Source organism: Mustela erminea, chromosome 11 (genome assembly GCF_009829155.1).
Source record: "Mustela erminea isolate mMusErm1 chromosome 11, mMusErm1.Pri, whole genome shotgun sequence".
In the NCBI taxonomy this organism is placed as follows: Eukaryota; Metazoa; Chordata; class Mammalia; order Carnivora; family Mustelidae; genus Mustela; species Mustela erminea.
This window is the reverse complement of record NC_045624.1, coordinates 70525995-70547557: the sequence shown is the minus strand read 5'-3', so window position 1 is coordinate 70547557 and position 21563 is coordinate 70525995. Positions and strand designations below refer to the sequence as shown.

General features: G+C 39.2%; 1 protein-coding gene across 1 annotated transcript; it reads right to left on the bottom strand.

The window, feature by feature from the left end:
* Nucleotides 1–221: 221 nt before the first annotated feature.
* LOC116568914 (multifunctional methyltransferase subunit TRM112-like protein) lies at nt 222–789 on the bottom strand. The gene has a single exon (XM_032304743.1). The coding sequence runs from the start codon at nt 767–769 to the stop codon at nt 392–394; it is 378 nt and encodes a 125-aa protein (XP_032160634.1). The 5' UTR covers nt 770–789; the 3' UTR covers nt 222–391.
* Nucleotides 790–21563: the final 20774 nt, after the last annotated feature.

The following is a 21563-nucleotide window of genomic DNA, read 5'->3' as shown; positions in this document are numbered from 1 at the left end:
GAGGGAGGAAGAAGGGGGAGGGAGGGACGGACAGAGGGAAGAAGGAAGGAAGGAACGAGGGAGGGACACAACAGTTATCTGAGAGCCAAAGGACCCCGATGGTCAATGTTCATGACTGACCAGGACTTGGAAAGAATGATTTCAGGTAGGGGCAGATTCAATTCCAATTGCAAATATTTCTTATTTTTATTTTTATTTATATTTATTTATTTATTTATTTATTTTTGGTTTTGAACCTTTAATGAGAAAAAGAAATATATCGAGCTCAAGAACACTGTGTTTCGTGTGTCACTGGGTCAAGGTTGGGGGATACAAGACAGACCTAACAAACATATTATACATAAACAAAACCATTCGTGGTTACGGACTGAAAAACTAATGCCTGGCGCGGTTAAGTCTCGGTTTCCTCATCACTCGGCAGCGTGTTAGGGATTCCGCGACTGGTGGGGAACAGATGTCCCGACTCTGGGCACTGCAAAGTGCCCTCCAGCACATCCACCTCCAGCAGCACGTGGTGCATCTGCCTCAGGAATTTCTCATCATGCTCAAACCCTTCAATCGGCCCCTTGGGCACCTCGACCAGATGCAAGGTATCCGCCACCTCCAGAAGCGCCGCACATTCCACCTTGGGTATCACACGCGCCACGAAATCGGGGTTGAACTCCACCGGGTTGATGCGGACCTCGGTGGCCTGGAGGCGCAGTGGGAAGCCACCGGGCCCCACCCCCCGCACATGCGAGCTCAGCAGGTTGTGGGTGAGCAGCTTCATGTCGCCGCAAGCGTTCGCCGCAAGCCGGAACCGGAAGGAGGCAGAAAGTCCGTGGCCAATATTTCTTATTTTTAAAGACAGAATGGTAGATCCCACAACTTCACTTGCTAACCATTTTCATTTTTTAAAAAAATTTCATATATTTATTTATTTCAGAGTGAGAGAGAGAGATGGGACAGGAGGACAGAGGGAAAGAATCTTTCAGCAGACTCTGCTGAGCAGGGAGCACAGCTTGATCTCGCAAGCCTGAGATCATGACCTGAGCCGAAACCAAGAATCAGATGCCTAACTGACTGAGCCACCCAGGCGCCCTGCTCCCCATTTTCATTTGTAATGATCTTTATAATGAGAAATTACTTTCTTATATCTGATACCACTGTCCCTGATATAGAAACAGAACAGCCGATCATCACATATTAACACACACTGTTAATTTTCGATTACCCCTATTCAGGTCAAGGGAGGAGCAGGGACTCAGATAAGGAACCCCACCTCCACTTCCTATTTTCATGCATCCTTTTTAAGAGCCCAACACTGTAAGGTGTAAGGTCTTTAAGAATGGACGTGCAGTGGGGCACCTGGGTGGCTCAGTGGGTTAAGCCGCTGCCTTCGGCTCAGGTCATGATCTCAGGGTCCTGGGATCGAGTCCCGCATCCGGCTCTCTGCTCAGCGGGGAGCCTGTTTCCCTCTCTCTCTCTCTCTCTCTGCCTACTTGTGATCTCTGTCTGTCAAATAAATAAATAAAATCTTTAAAAAAGGAAAAAAAAAAAAAGAATGGACGTGCATTGCCGAGGCACTGCCTTGGAGTCCCCCACAACGGAAAGTCCGCACTCGGTCTCTTACTACCTGCGTGCCCTTGGGCAAAGTAATTAACCTTCCTAAACCCCAGTCTCCTCACGTGGAAGCGGCTATAATCATCATGGTACCGGGGATGGCGATCATAATCCCTCCTACCGCACAGGCCCGTTTTGAGAACTACCAGAATTAATGACAGCCTCTCACTCGCAGGAGGTGCTCAATCAGGATTATATCGAATCCAACCCTCTAAGGGAACCGAGACGGCTGGCGGAGTCGAGTGGAGATAGAAGCACACATCTCTTGAGGTCGAGGATAGGTCTCCTCAGGACAGGGTTTCTGGTAGCGTCTTTGGACCGCGTAACTTTCCGGCTACGTCTACCTTACCTGCCCGCCGCTCTCTGCAGCCTGCCGTCTGGACATCCACTCCGTGGTTCAGGAGAGCCTTACACACGCGAGTCCTGGCTTCTCCGCCGCTTGGCTTCTGTGCTTCGTTTCCCCAGGAATCCCCGCGACCACGGAGGGGAAGCAAACCATCCTCGGTCCGAGTCGCCGCGTCGCGGTGCCTACGTCATTCCCCCCGCTTCATCTCCTTACGTAGGCGTTTTACCATCTCACGTCATCCGGGGCAGAAGGGCAAGGACGGTATGATGAGATATTTTGAGAAAAGGACACATTTACTTAACTTTTATGACAATGTATTGTTATGATTGTTCTATTTTATTATTAGTTATTCTTTTTTAAAGATTTTTTTTTAATTTGACAGAGAGAGATCACAAGTAGGCAAAGAGGCAGGCAGAGAGAGAGAGAGAGAGGAGGAAGCAGGCTCCCTGCTGAGCAGACAGCCTGATGCGGGACTCGATCCCAGGACCCTGAGATCATGACCTGAGCCGAAGGCAGCGGCTTAACCCACTGAGCCACCCAGACGCCCCTTAGTTATTCTTTTAAATCTTTTACTGTGCCTAATTTATAAATTAAGCGTTACCATGGAAATGTACCTACAGGAAAAAACTGTATAAAGGTTCAGTGGTATCCCCAGTTTGTGGTGGCGGGGGTGGGGGATATGTGTCTTAGAACGTATCCTGCATGGTTAAGGAGTGGGAGAACTAATGTACACATGTTCCAGAATGTAAAGGGTTATTCTCCCCATGAGGATGGTGGGCAGTTTATTCCTTCAACCTCATTAGAAAGGTTCACGCTAAAGGAAATGGGATGATTTTCACCAGGAGGGATTTAGATTAGACGGAAGAAGAACTTCCTGACTGATGATTTCCTTCCCTGCAGTCCTTAAAAATAGAATAGTTGACCATTTTTTTCAGTTTTTAAGATGCAGGCAGTTAGAATAGATGGTTTTTCAAAATCTCTTTTAATATTAATATTAGTTTTGCCACAGGTTATTTCTCAGAGGGACTCATTTTCTGCACATCTATGAATGAAAGACTATAGAGAGGTATGTTTGTTCCCAAAGCAGTAGGAAATACTTTTTGTCTTGACTTTGTCTCTTTAAAGGCCTTAAAATTATACAAAACAGCTTTAGCAAGCCAAAAAATAATCCATGGGAAATACACAGGGATTTAGGAAGGTGTTGTGTGATAAAAATTTACTTTCGTATGGAACATTAGAATTATTTACTATAAATATTATTATTTATAGATATTTGAATGAAACCTTGAAGGGCTTTAGGCTGGGTCTGAAGCAAATCTTTGGACTGGGTGGTCTAGCTTGAAATTTGACGCCCCCATGAGGGCAAATGAAAACAAATATAAAGTAACACTGACATCTAGTGGGAGCCTCGTGTTACTGCCATTGTTCGAGGTGGAGCTTAAACTCCAATTTAGCTCTTGGAAACAGGACTGGGTAGGAGCGGAGACTTCTTTCTCCTTATTTTAAGACTACATTAAAAAAAAAAGTTTAGGGGTGCCTGGGTGGCTCAGCGGGCTAAGCCTCTGTCTTCAGCTCAGATCATAATGTCAGAGTGCTGGGATCTAGCCCCGCATCAGGCTCTCTGCTCAGTAGGGAGCCTGCATCCCGCCTGGCCAAGCCACACCTCTCTGCCTGCCCCTCTGCCTCCTTGTGATCTCTCTCCCTGTGTCAAATAAATAAATAAAATCTTTTTAAAAAGTTTCCAAACATATTAGTACTTAAGAAGTGTTATTTTATTAATTTGTAACTTAATTTTATTGTGGGAACAAAATGTGATCTGTGTGATGGTGACTTGGAATCTGTTGAGACTTCTTTTGAAAGCTAACCTGTGCTAGCTTTTTGTCATTGCTCTGTGTGCCCTTCAAAGAAAATATACTTTTATTTTGTTTGTTTGCATTTTCTGGGAGTTCTTATATATAACCATGCAGTCTATATACTAATTTGATTGTCCATGTTTTCTATACCCTAAGGATGAGGTATGGGGGGAGGTGAGGGAAGTTACTAAAATTATTTTATTGATACAAATAAGATAAAAATCTCCCTCCACGATTGTGATTTATCCAAATCCCATTACACTTTTGTCAGGTTTTTTGCTTTTTGTATGTACATTGTTAAGTGCACAATAAATTCATGGCTTTTAAACCTTAGTGAGGTGGTCTTTTAAATTATGTAGTGTATTTCTTTATCCCCATTATTGCCTTTTGCCTTAAATTCCACTTTATATATTGTTAGTATTGCTACAACAGCTTCCCTTGGGAAAGGGAAATAATTTGCTTGGTATTTCTTAAGTCCTTTTTTCATTATTGACCTTTCCATGTCCTTTTATCTAAGTTGTGCCTCTTGCAAGCCTTACGTGGCTGGCTTTAAAAAAAAAAATCTGAGGATTTTTGTCTTTCAACAGTGACCTTATTCTCTTTTTAAATACTGTGATTTCAATAGTGAGTTTCTTCTCTTTATGAATACTGATCCCTGATACAATTTAACTTACTTCCACCACCTTATTTTGTATTTTTCTAATTCACTGTTTTTTCTTTGTACTTTATTTTTCTTTTTCCAATGAATATATATATATATATATATATATATATATATATATATATATTAGGTATTATCTATCTATCTATCTATCTATCTATCTATTTTTTATTTTCTCTACCCTTTAGGATACATTGTACTATTAGTTTTCTTTTAGCTAGCTTTCTTTCTTTTCTTTTTTTAAAGATTTTATTTATTTATTTGACAGAGAGAGACAGCGAGAGAGGGAATACAAGGAGGGGAAGTGGGGGAAGGAGAAGCAGCTTCCCGCCTAGCAGGAAGCCCAACTTGGGACTCCATCCCAGGACCCCAGAATCATGACCTGAGCTGAAGACACTGCTCAATGACTGAGCCACCCAGGCACCCATCTTTCTTTCTTTCTTTCTTTCTTTTAAGTAGGCTCCATCCCCACCGTGTAACCCAGTTTGGGGCTTTAACTCATAACTCTAAGATCGGGACCTGAGCTGAGATCAAGAGTCAGGCACTGAACTGACCGAGCCACCCAGGTGCCCCTCTTTTAGCTCCTTTTATCATGAAATCGTTCAACTATAAAGATAAGTATATGACACCCCACATGCTCTCCTCCCAGGTTTAATAAGTTGTTTTTTTTTTTTTTTAAGATTTTATTTATTTATTTGACAGACAGAGATCACATGCAGGCAGAGAGGCGGGGAAGGGGAAGCAGGCTCACTACCGAGCATAAAGCTGGATGAGGGGCTCCATCCCAGGACCCTGGGATCATGACCTGAGCCGAAAGCAAAGGCTTTAACCCGCTGAGCCACCCAGGTACCCCAGGGTTTAAGAAGTTTTAATAACCCTAGCATTTGATTGTAACTGCATCAGGTTTATTAAATAAGAAAAAAATTACAGATTCAGTTAAAATCTTTGTGTATCCCTCTTCAATCTCATTTTTCCTTCTCTTTCAGGGATTCACCTCTATTATGAATTTGATGTTTATTAATTTCACATTTGCTTTAAAATTTTATTTTGTATTTTCTAGTTTTTTTTTATTTATTTTTATTTTTTTTAAATTTTATTTATTTATTTGACAGAGAGAAATCACAAGTAGAGAGAGAGAGAGGGAAGCAGGCTCTCCGCCGAGCAGAGAGCCCGATGCGGGACTCGATCCCAGGACTCTGAGATCATGACCTGAGCCGAAGGCAGCGGCTTAACCCACTGAGCCACCCAGGCGCCCTGTATTTTCTAGTTTTAAATGTTTTTTTAAAATCTCGTTTAAGCATCTATTTGAGTATCTTTCTTATCAACATTATTGTTTGGACATCCGTTGTGTTCATTGATATGCATCTGTTTCACCCCTTTAATTCCTATGTAGTAGTATTTCATTTGTTATATACACATTTTTGTTCTACCTATTCTCCTTTTGATGGATAGTTTTGCCCTAAGTTTTTCTTATTTGGAGCAATGTTAGAATGATGTTTTTTCACCTTTCTCCATGTGCACATGTGTGAGAATTTCTTTAAAGCAACTTTTTTGGTCTATTTACCCCTAAAATAGTTTTAGCAAACTATGTAATTTCTTGCACATTTTATTTTATTTTTTTCTAAATATTTTATTTATTTGACAGGGAGAGAGATAGAGTAAGAGAGAGAACACAAGCAGAGGGAGTAGGAGAGGGAGAAACAGACTTCCTGCTGAGCAGGGAGCCTGATGTGGGGCTCGATCCCAAGACCCCAGGATCACACCTGAGCTGAAGGCAGATGCCTAACGACTGAGCCACCCAGGCGCCCTTCTTGCTCATTTTAAAGATAGTATTTATACATTTTCATTCAAAATTTGAATAGTGGCAAATGATGTGATTTTCAGTTTACTGTAAATATCAATATTTTAAAATAAAACCGTTCAAAACATTCAGATGTCAAAGCAGGTTGATAAGCATCATCACCACCAAAATAAAGAAACATAAGAAGCTGTATATATAATCTGAAATTTCACATTGCTCCTTTTCCAACTTCAACTCAGGTGTCCAATGCACTCTACAGAGTCTTATTCTAATACATTTTTTGATGTTTGAAAATATTTTCTCTATTGCCCTATCATATTTCTCTACAACAAAAATACACATCAAAAACTTTTAAATTTTTTTCTCTGTGACTGAAAGACTCTGAATATTAAAACATTTGACTCTGAGTTGAGTTATTAGGACCATTATAAGCAGTACAAAATTGGTCAAGGCAACATAATAATTATTTTGGTCAATGGTTATGAAGCATAGATATTACAATTTTACTAAAAGCATATTTGATAAAATATATTTGAGTGGTTTTTAAATTAATTTATGTATCTATGAAAAAATAATTATTATTGCTAGAAAGTTATGAGTTCAGCATCAATCCTATTCATGCTTTTTATTTTTATAGCTGAAGCTGCTAAGAATCTTGTTCATATAAAAAGGTGGGGGAGAATGGAGTATTTTGCTAAAACTATTTCAATTATGTGAACTTCTGATGAGTTATACTGTAAAAATGAATATAATTATCTGTCGTAAATGTTAATGTCATATCAGCTGACAACTCAATTAGATTTGCCTTCAATTCTATTGAAAGCAAAGATTTGGAAATACCCTGACTTACAAAACATTTTGTCATACAGATATTATAGTCATTTATATTCTCAGATTCCAAGAAATATACAAGCAAGACTTCAGTGATCCTACGGAAAAATCATACCTGTTGCTGTTTTACCTAGAGACATCTTGTTTAAACCAATATAATCAGAAAGTTTGGAGAAAATAAATACATTGTTAATTTCAATACAGCTTCACTAATATGATAACTTTTTATAAACAGCTATAATTTCATGTTTTAAAGAAATTTTCATCAAAATCTTAGAAATGTAGATTTATCTAATTCAATTCATTGAAAATGGCAACCTGAAATATAATTTGCAAAGCTAATCAGTCCATTAAAGTTTCTGTTAGAAAAAATGTGACTTCATTTTTAAAAATTTATATGTGTGTTAATACACTTTTCAAGGTCTATTATAACAGCCAATGAGAACTAAAAATTCATCTCATAAAATAGACTAATAGAAGAAAAGGAGGTTAATGTGATATATATATATAGAGAGAGAGCGAGAGAGAGAGCTCTAATATAAATTATTCTTTTCATAAGTCATAATATAAGGTAGGACAGTATGTTTCTCATTATTTAATTTGAAATAACACAATATAATGTGTAGGCAAAATAACATGATATATGTGAAAAGGAGTAAGCAAAGACATGAGACTTCTTTAGGTAAGAAAGTATGTGTATATTGTGTTTGTGTGTTTGTGTGTGTATTGAAACTCCCATTTTTATCTTCTAGAAATAATTAGGAATCATGTGAAAAATTAGAAATAATTTTAATACTTCCAATAGACATCATATCTTTTCTCTCTATTTAAAAAATAAGGGTTGGGGACGCCTGGGTGGCTCAGTGGGTTGGGCCGCTGCCTTCGGCTCGGGTCATGATCTCAGGGTCCGGGGATCGAGTCCTGCATCGGGCTCTCTGCTCAGCGGGGAGCCTGCTTCTCTCTCTCTCTCTCTCTGCCTGCCTCTCCATCTACTTGTGATTTCTCTCTGTCAAATAAATACATAAAATCTTAAAAAAAAAAAATAAGGGTTGGGGTGCCTGGGCGGCTTAGTTGGTTAGTGTCTGATTCTTGGTTTCATCTCCACACTCAGTGGAGAGCCTGTTTAAGATTCTTTCCCTCTCCTTCTGCCTCTCCCCCTGCTCGCTCCCTCTCAAATAAACAAAATAATTTTTTTAAAAAAAGGGTATATTTGCTGTAAATACATTGAACCATAATTTAATAGGAGCAAAAAACATTTTATAGGGTGAAATCAGATCATTTTATATAATCTTACATAATTATCTTATAATTATGTAAGTGGTATACATACTTCATAATACGATTTGGCAAATATGCTTTAACTATCTTATGGAATAATTATTTACTAATTTATTTGTTGTTTAATAGAAAATAGTGTTTATTCTGTTCCAAGTGCTCTGTAAATGATAACTGATCGATCTCTCATAACAATCTTATGAGAGAGCTCTTGTATTTATCACCATTTTATAGCCAAGGAGACTAAGACACAGAGAATACTTTGAACACTTACACATAGTGAGAGTCACAGTAAGTTTATATCGAAGAATGTACACTGAATCTGAAAGATAGCCATTCAATTGTCATTCCTCATTCCATGCAGTATATTTTGAAATATTAGGTAGTTTAAATAACTTTCCAGTTTCTTGTAAATGAAGCAACATCACTAACTTGTTCTGCTTTAGTTATTCGAAGACTTATTTCTTTTCAGATGAAGGCATTTTAAGGATTTGAGGATTTTGAGGATTTTGAGACCAGCTGATGAGAGTTAATATGCGAGGCTCCTGGTGGCTCAGTCCATTAAACATCTGACTCTTGGTTTCTGCTCAGGTCATGCTCCCAGGGTCCCGAGATGGAGCCCTACTTTGGTCAGCATGCAATCTGCTTAAGATTCTCTCCCTCTCCTTCTACCCACCCTCCCACATGTTACACATGTGCATGCATGCTCTCTCAAATAAAATAAATAAAATCTTTTAAAAAAGAAAGTTAACTTCATGTAAATATGTGAGAAAACCCCTCTCGGCATTCACTATTTCTTACTAACGTTCTCCTTGCACTGCTCTTGTGGGACTTCCCTCAAGAAGGCTTGTGTGGTAAGGAGAGCGTGACTGAAGAGATGAAGTGGTCAAATGAATGTCATTTCTCCTGTCTTCCTCCACCACAATTTAAGTTCACAATAACCCAGCATGGGCCAAAATATCCTGTTCTTTACACTCCACTTCTCTATCTTAAGACAAATATTTATAAAGCACCGAAAGACCTTTGGGTTATGGTACATTAGTCAATCATTAAGGAAGAAAACTGTAATTCAAATTGCTTCTTTGTTTGGTGTCCCTGAGGTTTTTACACTGGGGGCCAGACACCATAATAAAGTTTAGAATGAGAAGAGGCATGCCTCTGTATCAGTCAGGATAGTCAATTTATGCTGCAGTAACAACCAACCCCCATATTTCAGTGGCTTAGAACAACAAAGTTTCATTATTTCTCCTCCCACATTCCATGTTGAAGGTTTGTTGGGCTCTGCTCCTTATTATCCCCAGTCTGGGCCCCAGGCTGATAGAGCTGCTTCCTTCTGGAGTGTTACCAGTTATTGCTGCAAAGGAAAAATTGCTCTGGAGTGGTTTACTCTGGTGAGTCAATGCTCCAGGCATTTTAAAATGGGAAGGGTTTTGTAAAAGGGTTGGAAGAACAGGAAAAATTAAAGGAGCCTTAGAGTGAATGAAATGGGCATTGTTTTTAGGTAGATCACTTTTAGGAAAGAATAGATATGAAATTGAAAGTCTAAACCTAATTTCTTTCCCATGCCCTGGTAGGCATTGAAAGGCTTCCATATACCCTCAAAAAACACAAGTACCCTGGATTGAAGGTCTACCGTTCAAGGGAATATAATTAGACATTGAATTGCTGGATTAGAACAGGCACATCTTCAACTTTGTAGTATATTGCTAAATGATTGCACTAGTGTTTGTTCCAATTTTCACTTCCATTGGCAGTGAACCAGTGTTCCCTTTGTCCTACATGCCTGCCAACACCTATTCTTGGCAGCCTTTCAAAATTTCTGCCAATCTGATAGGTGTGATTTATTCTCTCTTTGTTATAGGAAGATTCACATTTTTCTCCTTGCTACCGATTTGGAGCATCTATTCATGTGTTTATTGGACATTCAGATTTCTTCTGTAAATTGTTTCTTTTGTCTCTTTTTCTCCTGGATTTTTTTGGGGGAGGGGGTCTTTTTTCTTGTCAGTGTGTAAAATATTCTTGTGTTATACCTTTACATTCATACAAACTTATATATGGCTCATTTATCTCCTGCTTACCAGCATCTTCACTTGGATGTCTTTCTTTTATATGCATCTTAGACCTTCTATGGCCAACATGGAATTCCTGGTCTTCCTTCAATATCCCCTCCATCTGCAGTCTTTCCCATTTCAGTTCCTGGAAGCTCCATCTTTCCAATTTGGCTGAAACTCTTAGAATCATCATTTACTGTTCTTATTCTCTCCCAACCTGTATTGTATCTGGCAACAAATTCTCTTAACTATACTTTTAAAAAACACCAGAATCTGACTACATTTAGTTGCCATCATCTCTGGCCTGGATGATCACAATAGCCCATAGGCCATAGCTTGCCTCCTGTCTCTCTCCCTCCTTGTTCCTGCACACCCTCTCCTCTAATTCCAGTCTACTCTCCAAATAAAGGTTTGGGGAAATAAAAAAGATGGCTAATTTCAACAAAGGTTTGCTAATATGATAATTTTTTTTAAAAAAGATTTTATTTATTTATTTGACAGAGAAAGATCACAAGTAGGTAGAGAAGCAGGCAGAGAGAGAGAGAGAGGGAAGCAGGCTTCCCGCTGAGCGGAGAGCCCGATGCGGGACTCGATCCCAGGACCCTGAGATCATGACCTGAGCCGAAGGCAGTGGCTTAACCCACTGAGCCACCCAGGTGCCCCTAATATGATAATTTTTGCTAAAAGCAACCAGAGACTCTCAATGGTTTCCATCTTACCCAGAGTAAAATCCAATGTCCTGTTGTGGCTTATGCAAACTCCTCAGGTCTGGCCTCTGTCTACCATCCAACTTCATGCCCTGTCACTTTCCCACTTGCTTATTCTGCTCCAAATATGCTGGCTTCCTTTTTGTTCTTCAAATATGCCTGGTCTCTTCCCACTTCATGGCCTTTGCACTTATTGTCTCTTCTGCTTGGTAGATTCCACATGACCTGCTCTCTTACTTCCCTCAAAGCTTGGGTTCAGTTTATGTTAATCACCTTCTCAGTGATGCCTTTCCTGGACACCTTGTTTTAAATTGTAATAAACCTTCCACCCACACTGGCCTGCCATTCCTTATATCCTTTCTCTGCTTTAGTTTTCTCCTTAGGCTTACATTAGGTAATACTAAATAATTAACTTGTTTTTTTTCAGACTCCTTCTACTAAAACCCAGTCACTAAGTGGGTGGACAAGTTTGTGAGGGTTTTTTTGTTTGTTTTGTTGGTGTTTTTTTTTTTTTTTTGGAGATGACAGTGGTAGTGGTATCACAAGTGTATGCATATATCCAAATTCATCAAATTGTATACATTAAATCAATGTAGTGTTTCATGTACTAATTATGCTTCAAAAAGCTATAAAAAGACAAATATAATAAATAAGTTAGATTATATATATAGCAAACTATAAACCATAATAACAAAAAATAAAATCTTTATTTTTTAAGTGTTTTTAAAAATTTTTTTCTCCAACTTGGTTCTTTTTTAAAAGATTTATTTATATTTTAAAATTTAAATTCAATTAGTTAACATATAATGTATTATTAGTTTCATATGTAGAGTTTAATGATTCATCAGTCTTATATAGTATCCAGTGCTCCTTATATCATGTGCCCTCCTTAATGCCCATCACCCAGTTACCCCCATCCCTCCAACCACCTTGCCCTCTAGAAACCCTCAGTTTGTTCCCTATGACTAGGAGTCCCTTATGGTTTGTACCCCTCTCTGATTTCATTTTGTTTTATTTTTTCCTCCCTTCCTCTGTGATCCGCCTTTTTGTTTCTTAAATTCCACTTATGAGTGAGATCATATGATGACTGTCTTTCTCTGACTGACTTATTTTCTTAGCATAATACCATCTAGTTCCATTCATGTTGTTGCAAAAGGAAAGATGTCATCTTTTTGGCGGTTGAGTAATATTCCATTCTATATATACCACATCTTCTTTATCCACTAGTTTATCAATGGATATCTGGGCTTTTTCCACAGTTTGGCTATTATGAACATTGCTGCTATAAACACTGGAGAGAAGGTGCCCCTTTGGGTCACTACATTTTTATCTTTGGGGTAAATCCCTAGTAGTGCAATTGCTGGGTTGTAGGGTAGCTCTATTTTCAACTTTTTGAGGAACCTCCATACTGTTTTCCAGAGTGACTGCACCAGCTTGTATTCCCACCAACAGTGTAAGGGTTTCCCCTTTCTCTGCATCCTTGCCAACATCTGTCACCTCCTGACTTGTTAATTTTAGCCATTCTGACCAATGTGAGGTGGTATCTCATTATAGTTTTGATTTATATTTCCCTGATGCCCAGTGATGCTGAGCATTTTTTCATGAGTCTGTTGGACATTTGGATTTTTCTTTAGAGAAATGTCTGTTCATATCTTATGCCCATTTCTTTTCTTTTTTTTTTAAATTTTAATTAATTTTTTCCAGCGTAACAGTATTCATTGTTTTTGCACCACACCCAATGCTCCATGCAATCCGTGCCCTCTCTAATACCCACCACCTGGTTCACCAAACCTCCCATCTCCCACCGCTTCAGAACCCTCAGATTGTTTTTCAGAGTCCATAGTCTCTCGCGGTTCACCTCCCCTTCCAATTTCCCTCAACTCCCTTCTTCTCTCCATCTCCCCTTGTCCTCCATGCTATTTGTTATGCTCCACAAATAAGGGAAACCATATGATAATTGACTCTCTCTGTCTGACTTATTTCACTCAACATAATCTCTTCCAGTCCCGTCCATGTTGCTACAAAAGTTGAGTATTCATCCTTTCTGTTGGAGGCATAATACTCCATAGTGTATATGGACCACATCTTCCTTATCCATTCGTCCGTTGAAGGGCATCTTGGTTCTTACCAGTTTGGCGACCGTGGCCATTGCTGCTATAAACATTGGGGTACAGATGGCCCTTCTTTTCACGACATCTGTATCTTTGGGGTAAATACCCAGGAGTGCAATTGCAGGGTCATAGGGAAGCTCTATTTTTAATTTCTTGAGGAATCTCCACACTTTTTCCAAAGTGGCTGCACATTTCTTGATTGGATTATTTGTTCTTTGGGTGTTGAGTTTGATAAGTTCTTTATAGATTTTGGATATTAGCCCTTTATCTAACTTGTCATTTGCAGATATCTTCTCCCATTCTGTTTGCTGACTTTTGGGTTTGTCAACTGTTTCCTTTGCTGTGCAAGAACTTTTTATATTGATGAAGTCCCAATAGTTCATTTTTGCCTCTGTTTCCCTTGCCTTTTGTATCTAGGAAGAAGTTGCTGTGGCTGAGGTCGAAGAGGTTGCTGCTTGCTTTCTTCTCTAGGATTTTGATGGATTCCTGTCTCACATTGAGGTCTTTCATCCATTCAGTGTTTATTTTTGTGTGTGGTGTAAGGAAATGGTCCAGTTCCATTCTTCTGCATGTGGCTGGCCAATTTTCCCAAAACCATTTGTTTTTTTCCATTGGATATTCTTTCTTCTTCTTCTTTTTTAAAAGGATTTTTTTAAAGATCTTATTTATTTATTTGACAGAGAGAGATCACAAGTAGATGGAGAGGCAGGCAGAGAGAGAGAGAGAGAGAGAGAGGGAAGCAGGCTCCCTGCTGAGCAGAGAGCCCAATGCGGGACTTGATCCCAGGACCCTGAGATCATGACCTGAGCCGAAGGCAGCGGCTCAACCCACTGAACCACTCAGGCGTCCCTTAAAAGGATTTTTTTTTTAAGATTTTTTATTTTATTTATTTGGCAGAGAGAGAAATCACAAGTAGACAGATAGGCAGGCAGAGAGAGAGGGAGAAGCAGGCTCCCCACTGAGCAGAGAGCCCGATGCGGGGCTCGATCCCAGGACCCTGAGATCATGACCTGAACCGAAGGCAAAGGCTTAATCCACTGAGCCACCCAGGCGCCCCTAAAAAGATTTTATTTGTCAGAGAGAGAGAGGCAGAGAGGGGGGGGATACAAACAGGGAGAGCAGCAGGCAAAGGGAGAAGCAGGCTCCCCAGTGAGCAAGGAGCCCGATGTGAGACTTGATCCCAAGACCCTGGGATCATGACCTGAGCTGAAGGCAGGAACTTAACCAACTGAGCCACCCAGGACTCCCTTCCATTGGATATTCTTTCCTGTTTTATCAAAGATAAGTTGACCGTAGAGTTGAGGGTCCATTTCTGGGTTCTCTATTCCACTCATCTGATAATTTTGTGTTTTGTTCACTGTTATAATCCTAGCATCTAGAAGTAATGTAGAATAGGAACACAACAACCTTAGAATGAGTAAATTAAAAATACGTTGCTTTTATACAAGCAAATGTATAGACATTTTTCTTTTATAGCTTCTAGCTTCCTGTCTTAAGATTTTTCCCCCTAAAATCATTTTACCCTCATAATTTTTTACAAACATTTTTATTATTTTGAAATTCATTTTCCTAAATATACACCTACCATCAGAACACCTAAAGATACTAAGCAAATACTAATAGATCTGAAGGGAGAAATAATACAATGATAGTAAGGGACTTCAACACATCACTTTCAACAATCGACAGATCATACAGAGCATATGCTATATACTACTCAGCCATTTCTGAGAAGAAAATCCTGCCTTTGTGACAACATGGATGACCCTGGAAGATATTTTGCTAGGAGAAATAAACCAGAAAGAGAAACTCAAGTACTATATGATCTCACCTTTGTGTGGAATCTAAAAACAAAACAAAACAAAGTTAAACTCATAACAGTGGATATCAGAGGCTGGAGGAGGAAGGGATGGACAGAGGTAGGTCAAAGAGTATAAATCTGTGGTTCTGTAGGAGGAATAAGCTAGAGATCTAATGTACGAGCATGACAATTGTATCTAATAATACTGTGTTAAACACTGGAAATATGCTGAGAGTAGATTTTAATTACATTTATCACACACAATAAATGGTAACCATGAAAAGATGCTATGTTATTAGCTTGACTATCGTAATCATTTCACTATGTATATATACATCAACTCATCACGTTGATCACTTTAAATATATACAATACTTATTTATTTATTTACTTGAGAGAGAGAGAGAGATCATAAGTAGGCAGGTAGGGGCCGGGGAGCAGGCTCCCTGCTGAGCAGAGAGCCCAGTGTGGGCTCGATCCCAGGACTCTGAGATCATGACCAGAGCCAAAGGCAGAGAACCCACTGAGCTACCCAGGTGCCGCTACAGCTTTTATTTAAAATGATGCATTTGAAAACTTGTAAGCTACAGTGTCAACAATACTTGGAGAGAATTTATGGTCTAAATGCTTTTATAAATTTAGAAGAATTACTGAAAAGCCATTCAACTGAATGAACTAAATGTCAATTTAGTTGAATAAATAAATTTATTCTCTGAATAAATTCAGAGAAGAATAGAATAAACCCGAAGGAAGTAGAGAAAAGAGAAAATAAAGATTAGAATAGAAATCTATAAAAAGAAAAGCTACAATAGAACCAAAAGAAGCCCAAAAGTAGTTCTTGATAAAGTCTAATAAAATTGGCACATCTGTGGAAAGAGTAACCAAAAAATATAAATGACACAGCTAACCAGTATCACATGCTGTAAAAATTCCAAGGGTTAGAGGATATTGCAAACAACTTTAAAAACAAATTTGAAGACCGAGGATGAACTGAAAACATTCCTTGAAAAACAGAACTTACCAAAACTGACCAAAGAAGAAACGGAGAAGTTCCCACTTCCCTTCGTGATATCATAGGTCACAGCAGGCCACCAACACTCCCACTGCAAAAACTAGAAAAAAATCAGATAAATTACTTATTTTTGAAGTTATCATAAGTTGTAGCTGGACTTGATGACAAGGACTGCATGAGCTAAAATTCCAGAGAGGGGAGATCTCCACCTAGATAAGCTTCAGAGCTTTTGTTGACTCTGGGCTAGTGTTCAGGACTGGACTTGGCATACTGGGAGAGAGAGAAACCAGTGGGGGTTAGACAGTCACACGAGTGGATATAATGGATTGGAATCTAAAAGTGCTCCAAAATCTTTAACTACTATGGGAATGCAGAGTAAAACTATAATGAGGTAATACCACATACCCAGAAGAATAGCTGAAATTATAGACTGACAGTACCAAATGTTGGTAACAATATGAGTCAGTGGAACTGTCACATTGCTGGTGGGAATATAAATTGTTTCAGCCAATCTGAGAAATGAGTTGGCAGTTTTAATAAAGTTAAACGTACACTGACCCTATTTGAAATGTATCCTGACCCTACCAGCAATTAAAAAGATAAAGGTTAGAGCACAACAACATCTCACACAAATGATGTTGAGCGAAAGAAGCCAGTAACAATAGAAAACATATTGTAGGACTCCAGTTTTATGAAGACCAAGAATAGGCGAAATAAGTCTATTGTAGCAGAAATCAGAATACTGGCTACCTATTAGGAGGGAGATACTTTCTGGGAAGGGACACAAGGAAAATTGATATAAAAATATTTGTCTTGATCGGGTCAACACTGATGAAGACATACAAGTTTTGTAGAGCAGTACCCTTCAGATTTGTTCTTCTCATACACATTATACTTCATTGCAATAATACGTCCAAAATACATGATAAAATAAACAGATGAATAAATTACAAGAGATGTTTGCATAGAAAAAAAATGCTTGTGTATTAGCAATCAAGGATCATGATTAATGCAATTCTGGGCATCTGAAGGTTAAAGGTTTCCCTGGAGATTTGTAATCGCAGCCTCAGATTATACGCAGATATAATTGCAGAAAGATTTTGGTTTCACATGCCACTGTTGATTCATACCAGTCTTACAGTTGTCTTTTTACCCAGCCCTCCTCCAGTTGCTCTGCTATCTAAGTCGTTTTCATGGGTCCATCTGCGAAGTGCCTTCTCCTCCAGCCCATCAAGCACAGCTCACTTCAGTTGCACTCACACCACTCGCGGTAACACCTAAACCAGGGGCCTGACCCCTCTGCTGCCTGATCAGGCTCCTGCATTTGGAATGCCTCACCTCTTGACCCATCCCACCAGTACACATCTCATGGAGTTTCCCCAAGTTTCTTGCATGAGAAATAATATGAGCTCAGCCCTTATGCAGGAGTAGCATACCACCCACATGGAAAAATAAAAAGCCAGGTTCTCAAATAAGGGTTGGGCATTGGGGAGCTAGGCCTGAATGTTTGGTTGGGAATGTGAGCAAATGAAAAAGGAATGGCTTTCTACAATTTTCTCTACCAGATTAAGAATCTTTATATTCTGATCGAGCAGCTTTCACTCTCACGCTGCTTCCCCTATAGCCTTTGTCAGAGTCTTGATAGCCGTATGTTTCAATAATTTAACTTTTCAAAAAATTGTTTTCAAAAAAATTGTTGACCCTAGAAGAATGGCTGCTTTCTAACATCTGGGTTTTCTCCATTTATGCCACAGTTCATAGGTATTTCACATAGTCGTGATCTCTTTATCCCCTCCCTTGTCCCAAAAGGAGTTTTTATGTAATTTAGGAAGTCATATGGGATTGCACATATATGAAAACCCTTGGGTAATGAGATCAGGGGAAAGCTAAAGGGGGAAAGTAGGAAAGGAAAGAAAGCCATGGAGTAAAGTGAGTGCCTAAAATAACTGTTTTCAATTCTATATACTTTACTAGAAGGGGACTGAAATCTTGGGTCTGAACTCAGCAAACAGTATCAAAACAGGAAACAAAATTTGTTACACAACTGAACCCACATACATTTCTTAATTCTAGTGTTATTTGTAGGGTTTGCTGGCTTTTCTAAAGACAGTTGTAGATTGGGCGTTTATTCAGAAATGTAATCTTTTCACCCCCTTGCATTACCTTGTTCCTTGCTTTGGGGGAAGTTAGGCAGAAACCTAGGATTTTTTTTTTTTTTTTTTTTTTAAGCCGGGAAGAGGAAGCTGCCATAATTTCAAGGACTTGCTGTGGTAGTCTGTCTGTCTCTGCTTCTGCCTGTCTGTCCTTCTCTATATATTGTCTGATCCTAACATCTGAGAAGCTATTGGGGAGTTTTATTTTCTGGCAGCTGCCTACTCCTTAGAGTAGATGGTGGAAGATACATTTGATCAATGTGAAGTACATCTTTAAATTTTCATCAGATGTTTTTTCTGAAGATGCTGTTAATCCTTGGGCGATTTCATCAATAAAAGTGTCTCTAGTTTTCAATGACATCTTTTATGGAATGTTATGACTCATTTTTCAGCTAATGCAAAGCAGACTCCTGTCACAGTAATGAACAGTCTAGAATTTCGAGGCTTAAAATACTATTTTTTGTTTTGGGGTGTCTTTTAATCTTCTAGTTGAGAAGTGAACACCTTCCTATTCAATGAAATGTTGTAATAATAACAATAATATTAATAGTAGACATTATACTCATCCAAATTGTCATTAATTTCTTCTGCATACGTAAGGGGAAAACTATGTATGTCAGTGCAGAAAACATACCACATCTGTGTTTTCTTCCTCCTACAATGTTAGAGGAAAATATTTTCTTCATTTGAGTTTCTGCGAAAGTTTATTTATCCTCTGCTCCTACGTCAGTTGGCTTAGAAACTAGAGGGTGTGTCTCAGAAGTGAGTGTGCTGAAAACTGGCAGGTGGGGGAAAGGAAGCCTGCATCTGATTTCAGTTTTGGTTTCCTAGATCTGAGTTTACGGAAGTGACTTTTCTCTATGAAATGCTTTTTTAGTAAGTCATTAATTACTCTGTCACAGTCCGGTCTGTTTGGTCAACATCCTAAAGTTTAAAAATCTGTTCTTCGTGTGAGAGTTCTCAGGATCACAGAGAGCCATATTGCCTTGCCTGCAGACAAACTCCCAGATATTCTGAGTGGATCCCTTTGCAGATGGTGATTTTCCTTGCTGTTGGGAGCCTGCAGAGCTCCGGGTAGGGAACAGTAGATGTTGGTTTATCATTGGCCTTCCAGACTGGACTCATCATTCATCTCCGTTTTCAAGTGTAAAGGAATGTAAATGTAGAGGCTTTTGGGGAATCTTCGAGGTCCATGTACGTGCTGGAGGCCTCTGGGTTAGTTCTGTTGGGCAGACCAGGGTCAGATGGCCACACTGCAGGGATTTCTCTCTCTCTCTCTTTTTTTTTTTTTTTTTTTAAAGATTTTATTTATTTATTTGACAGACAGAGATCACAGGTAGGCAGAGAGGCAAGCAGAAAGAGAGGAGGAAACAGGCTCCCTGCCGAGCAGAGAGCCTGATGCCAGGCTCGATCCCAGGACCCTGGGATCATGACCCAAGCTGAAGGCAGAGGCTTTAACCCACTGAGACACCCAGGTGCCCCGGGATTTCTCTTTTTAAGGTCAGTCTCAGGCCAGGTAGAGAATGGCCTGAGAGAGAGTAATAAAACTAGTCAGCGTTTTAAAGACCAACATCAGGTGCTAGTGTTTATTGAGAATAGTCTTTTGATTTCCACCTTCCACTGTTGATTCATACTAGTGTTATATGTTTTTTAAACATTTATCTTGCACTTACTATGTACCAGGTACTGTTCCAGGTGTTTTATATTACCTTATTCGCTGTAACAGTTCTCTGAGGTAGGAGCTACTTTTATCTCCATTTTAGAGCAGAGGAAACTGAGGCGCGGCGATGTTAAGTAATGTGATTCTCTCTCTCTCTCTCTCTCTATATATATATATATGTTTAAATGTTTATCTATTTGTGTATGTATATACACATATATTTATATTTGTATTTATATTTATGTATCCTATGGGTTCTGTTTCTCTGAAGAACCCTAATACAATCAAAATTATAAAAATTAACATCTGCTCTGCTCTCCATACTGAGTTTTATTCCAGTAGCTTATTTAGTGGCTCAGGCTCCCTGTGAGGCCAGATTGTAGACCTTTATTACAAGTGAGCCACTTCTTCTGTCCTGTGATCTCTTTCCCGATGCTGCCTCTCTGACCACCAGACCAGTTCTCAATTTCTTTTTCTTTTTTTTTTTTTTAAGATTTTATTTATTTATTTGACACAGAGAGAGCACAAGCAGGGGGAGTAGCAGGCAGAGGGAGAGGGAGAAGCAGGCTCCCCAAAGAGCAGGGGAGTCGGATGTAGGACTTGATCCCAGGACCCCAGGATCATGACCTGAGCCGAAGGCAGTCTTGTAACCAACTGATCCACCCCAGGTGCCCCAACTAGTTCTCAATTTCTTAAAAATTCCATTAGTGCCCCTTTAAGGAACAATCTAGTGGTTCCCCTACTCCCTTGAAATTTTAATGCTACAGATACACTATATATCTGTGCTTTATACATAGAAAGGGCAACAACATATGTCACCAGAGAATAGCAAATTAAAACAAGATACCACTACACATCTATTAAAATGGCCAAAATCCAGAACACTGAAAACACCAAATGATGACAAGTATGTGTGGCAATGGAAAATTTCATTCATTGCTGGTGGGAAAGCAAACTGGTACAGACACTTGGGAAGGCAGTTTCGTGGTTTCTTACAAAACTAAATGTACTCTTAACCATAAAACCCAGTAATTGTACTTCTCAGTATTTAGCCAGAAAAGTTGAAAACCTATGTCCACACAAAACTTGTACACTGATGTGTATAGCAGCTTTATTTATAAGTGCCCAAACCTGGGAGCAACCAAGATGTCCTTCAGTAGGTGAATGAAGTAATAAATAAAATGTGGTGCAGCCAGACCATGAGACATTATTCGGTACTGAAAAGAATTGATCTGTCAAGCCATGAAAAGACATGGAAGGATACCAAGTGCATATTATTAAGTGGAAGAAGCCAATCTGAAAAGGCTGCTTACTATATGATTCCAATTATATGGTATTCTGGAAAAGACGGAACTATGTACAGCAAAAAGCTCAGTGGTTCCCAGGAGTTAGGGAGGAAGGGAAGGATGTATTGATGGAACACAGAGGATTTTTAAGATAATGAGATTATCCTGTGTGATACTATAATGGTGGATGCCCGTCTGTACATACACACACATACATATATACCTATATGTATGGTATATATTTGCCAAACCCATCGAATATACAACACTGACAGTGAACCCTAATGTAAAATATGGACGTTGGGTGTTGATAATGTGCCGTGGATGTTCCTCAGCTATAACAAGCATGCTGCTCTGGTGCTGGATGTTGATAATGGAGAAGGTTGTGTGTGGGGGTGGCGGGGGTGGGCAGA

Coding starts and splice junctions, on each gene's coding strand:
- LOC116568914 (XM_032304743.1), bottom strand. CDS start 769: ATGAAGCTGCTCACCCACAACCTGCTGAGCTCGCATGTGCGGGGGGTG.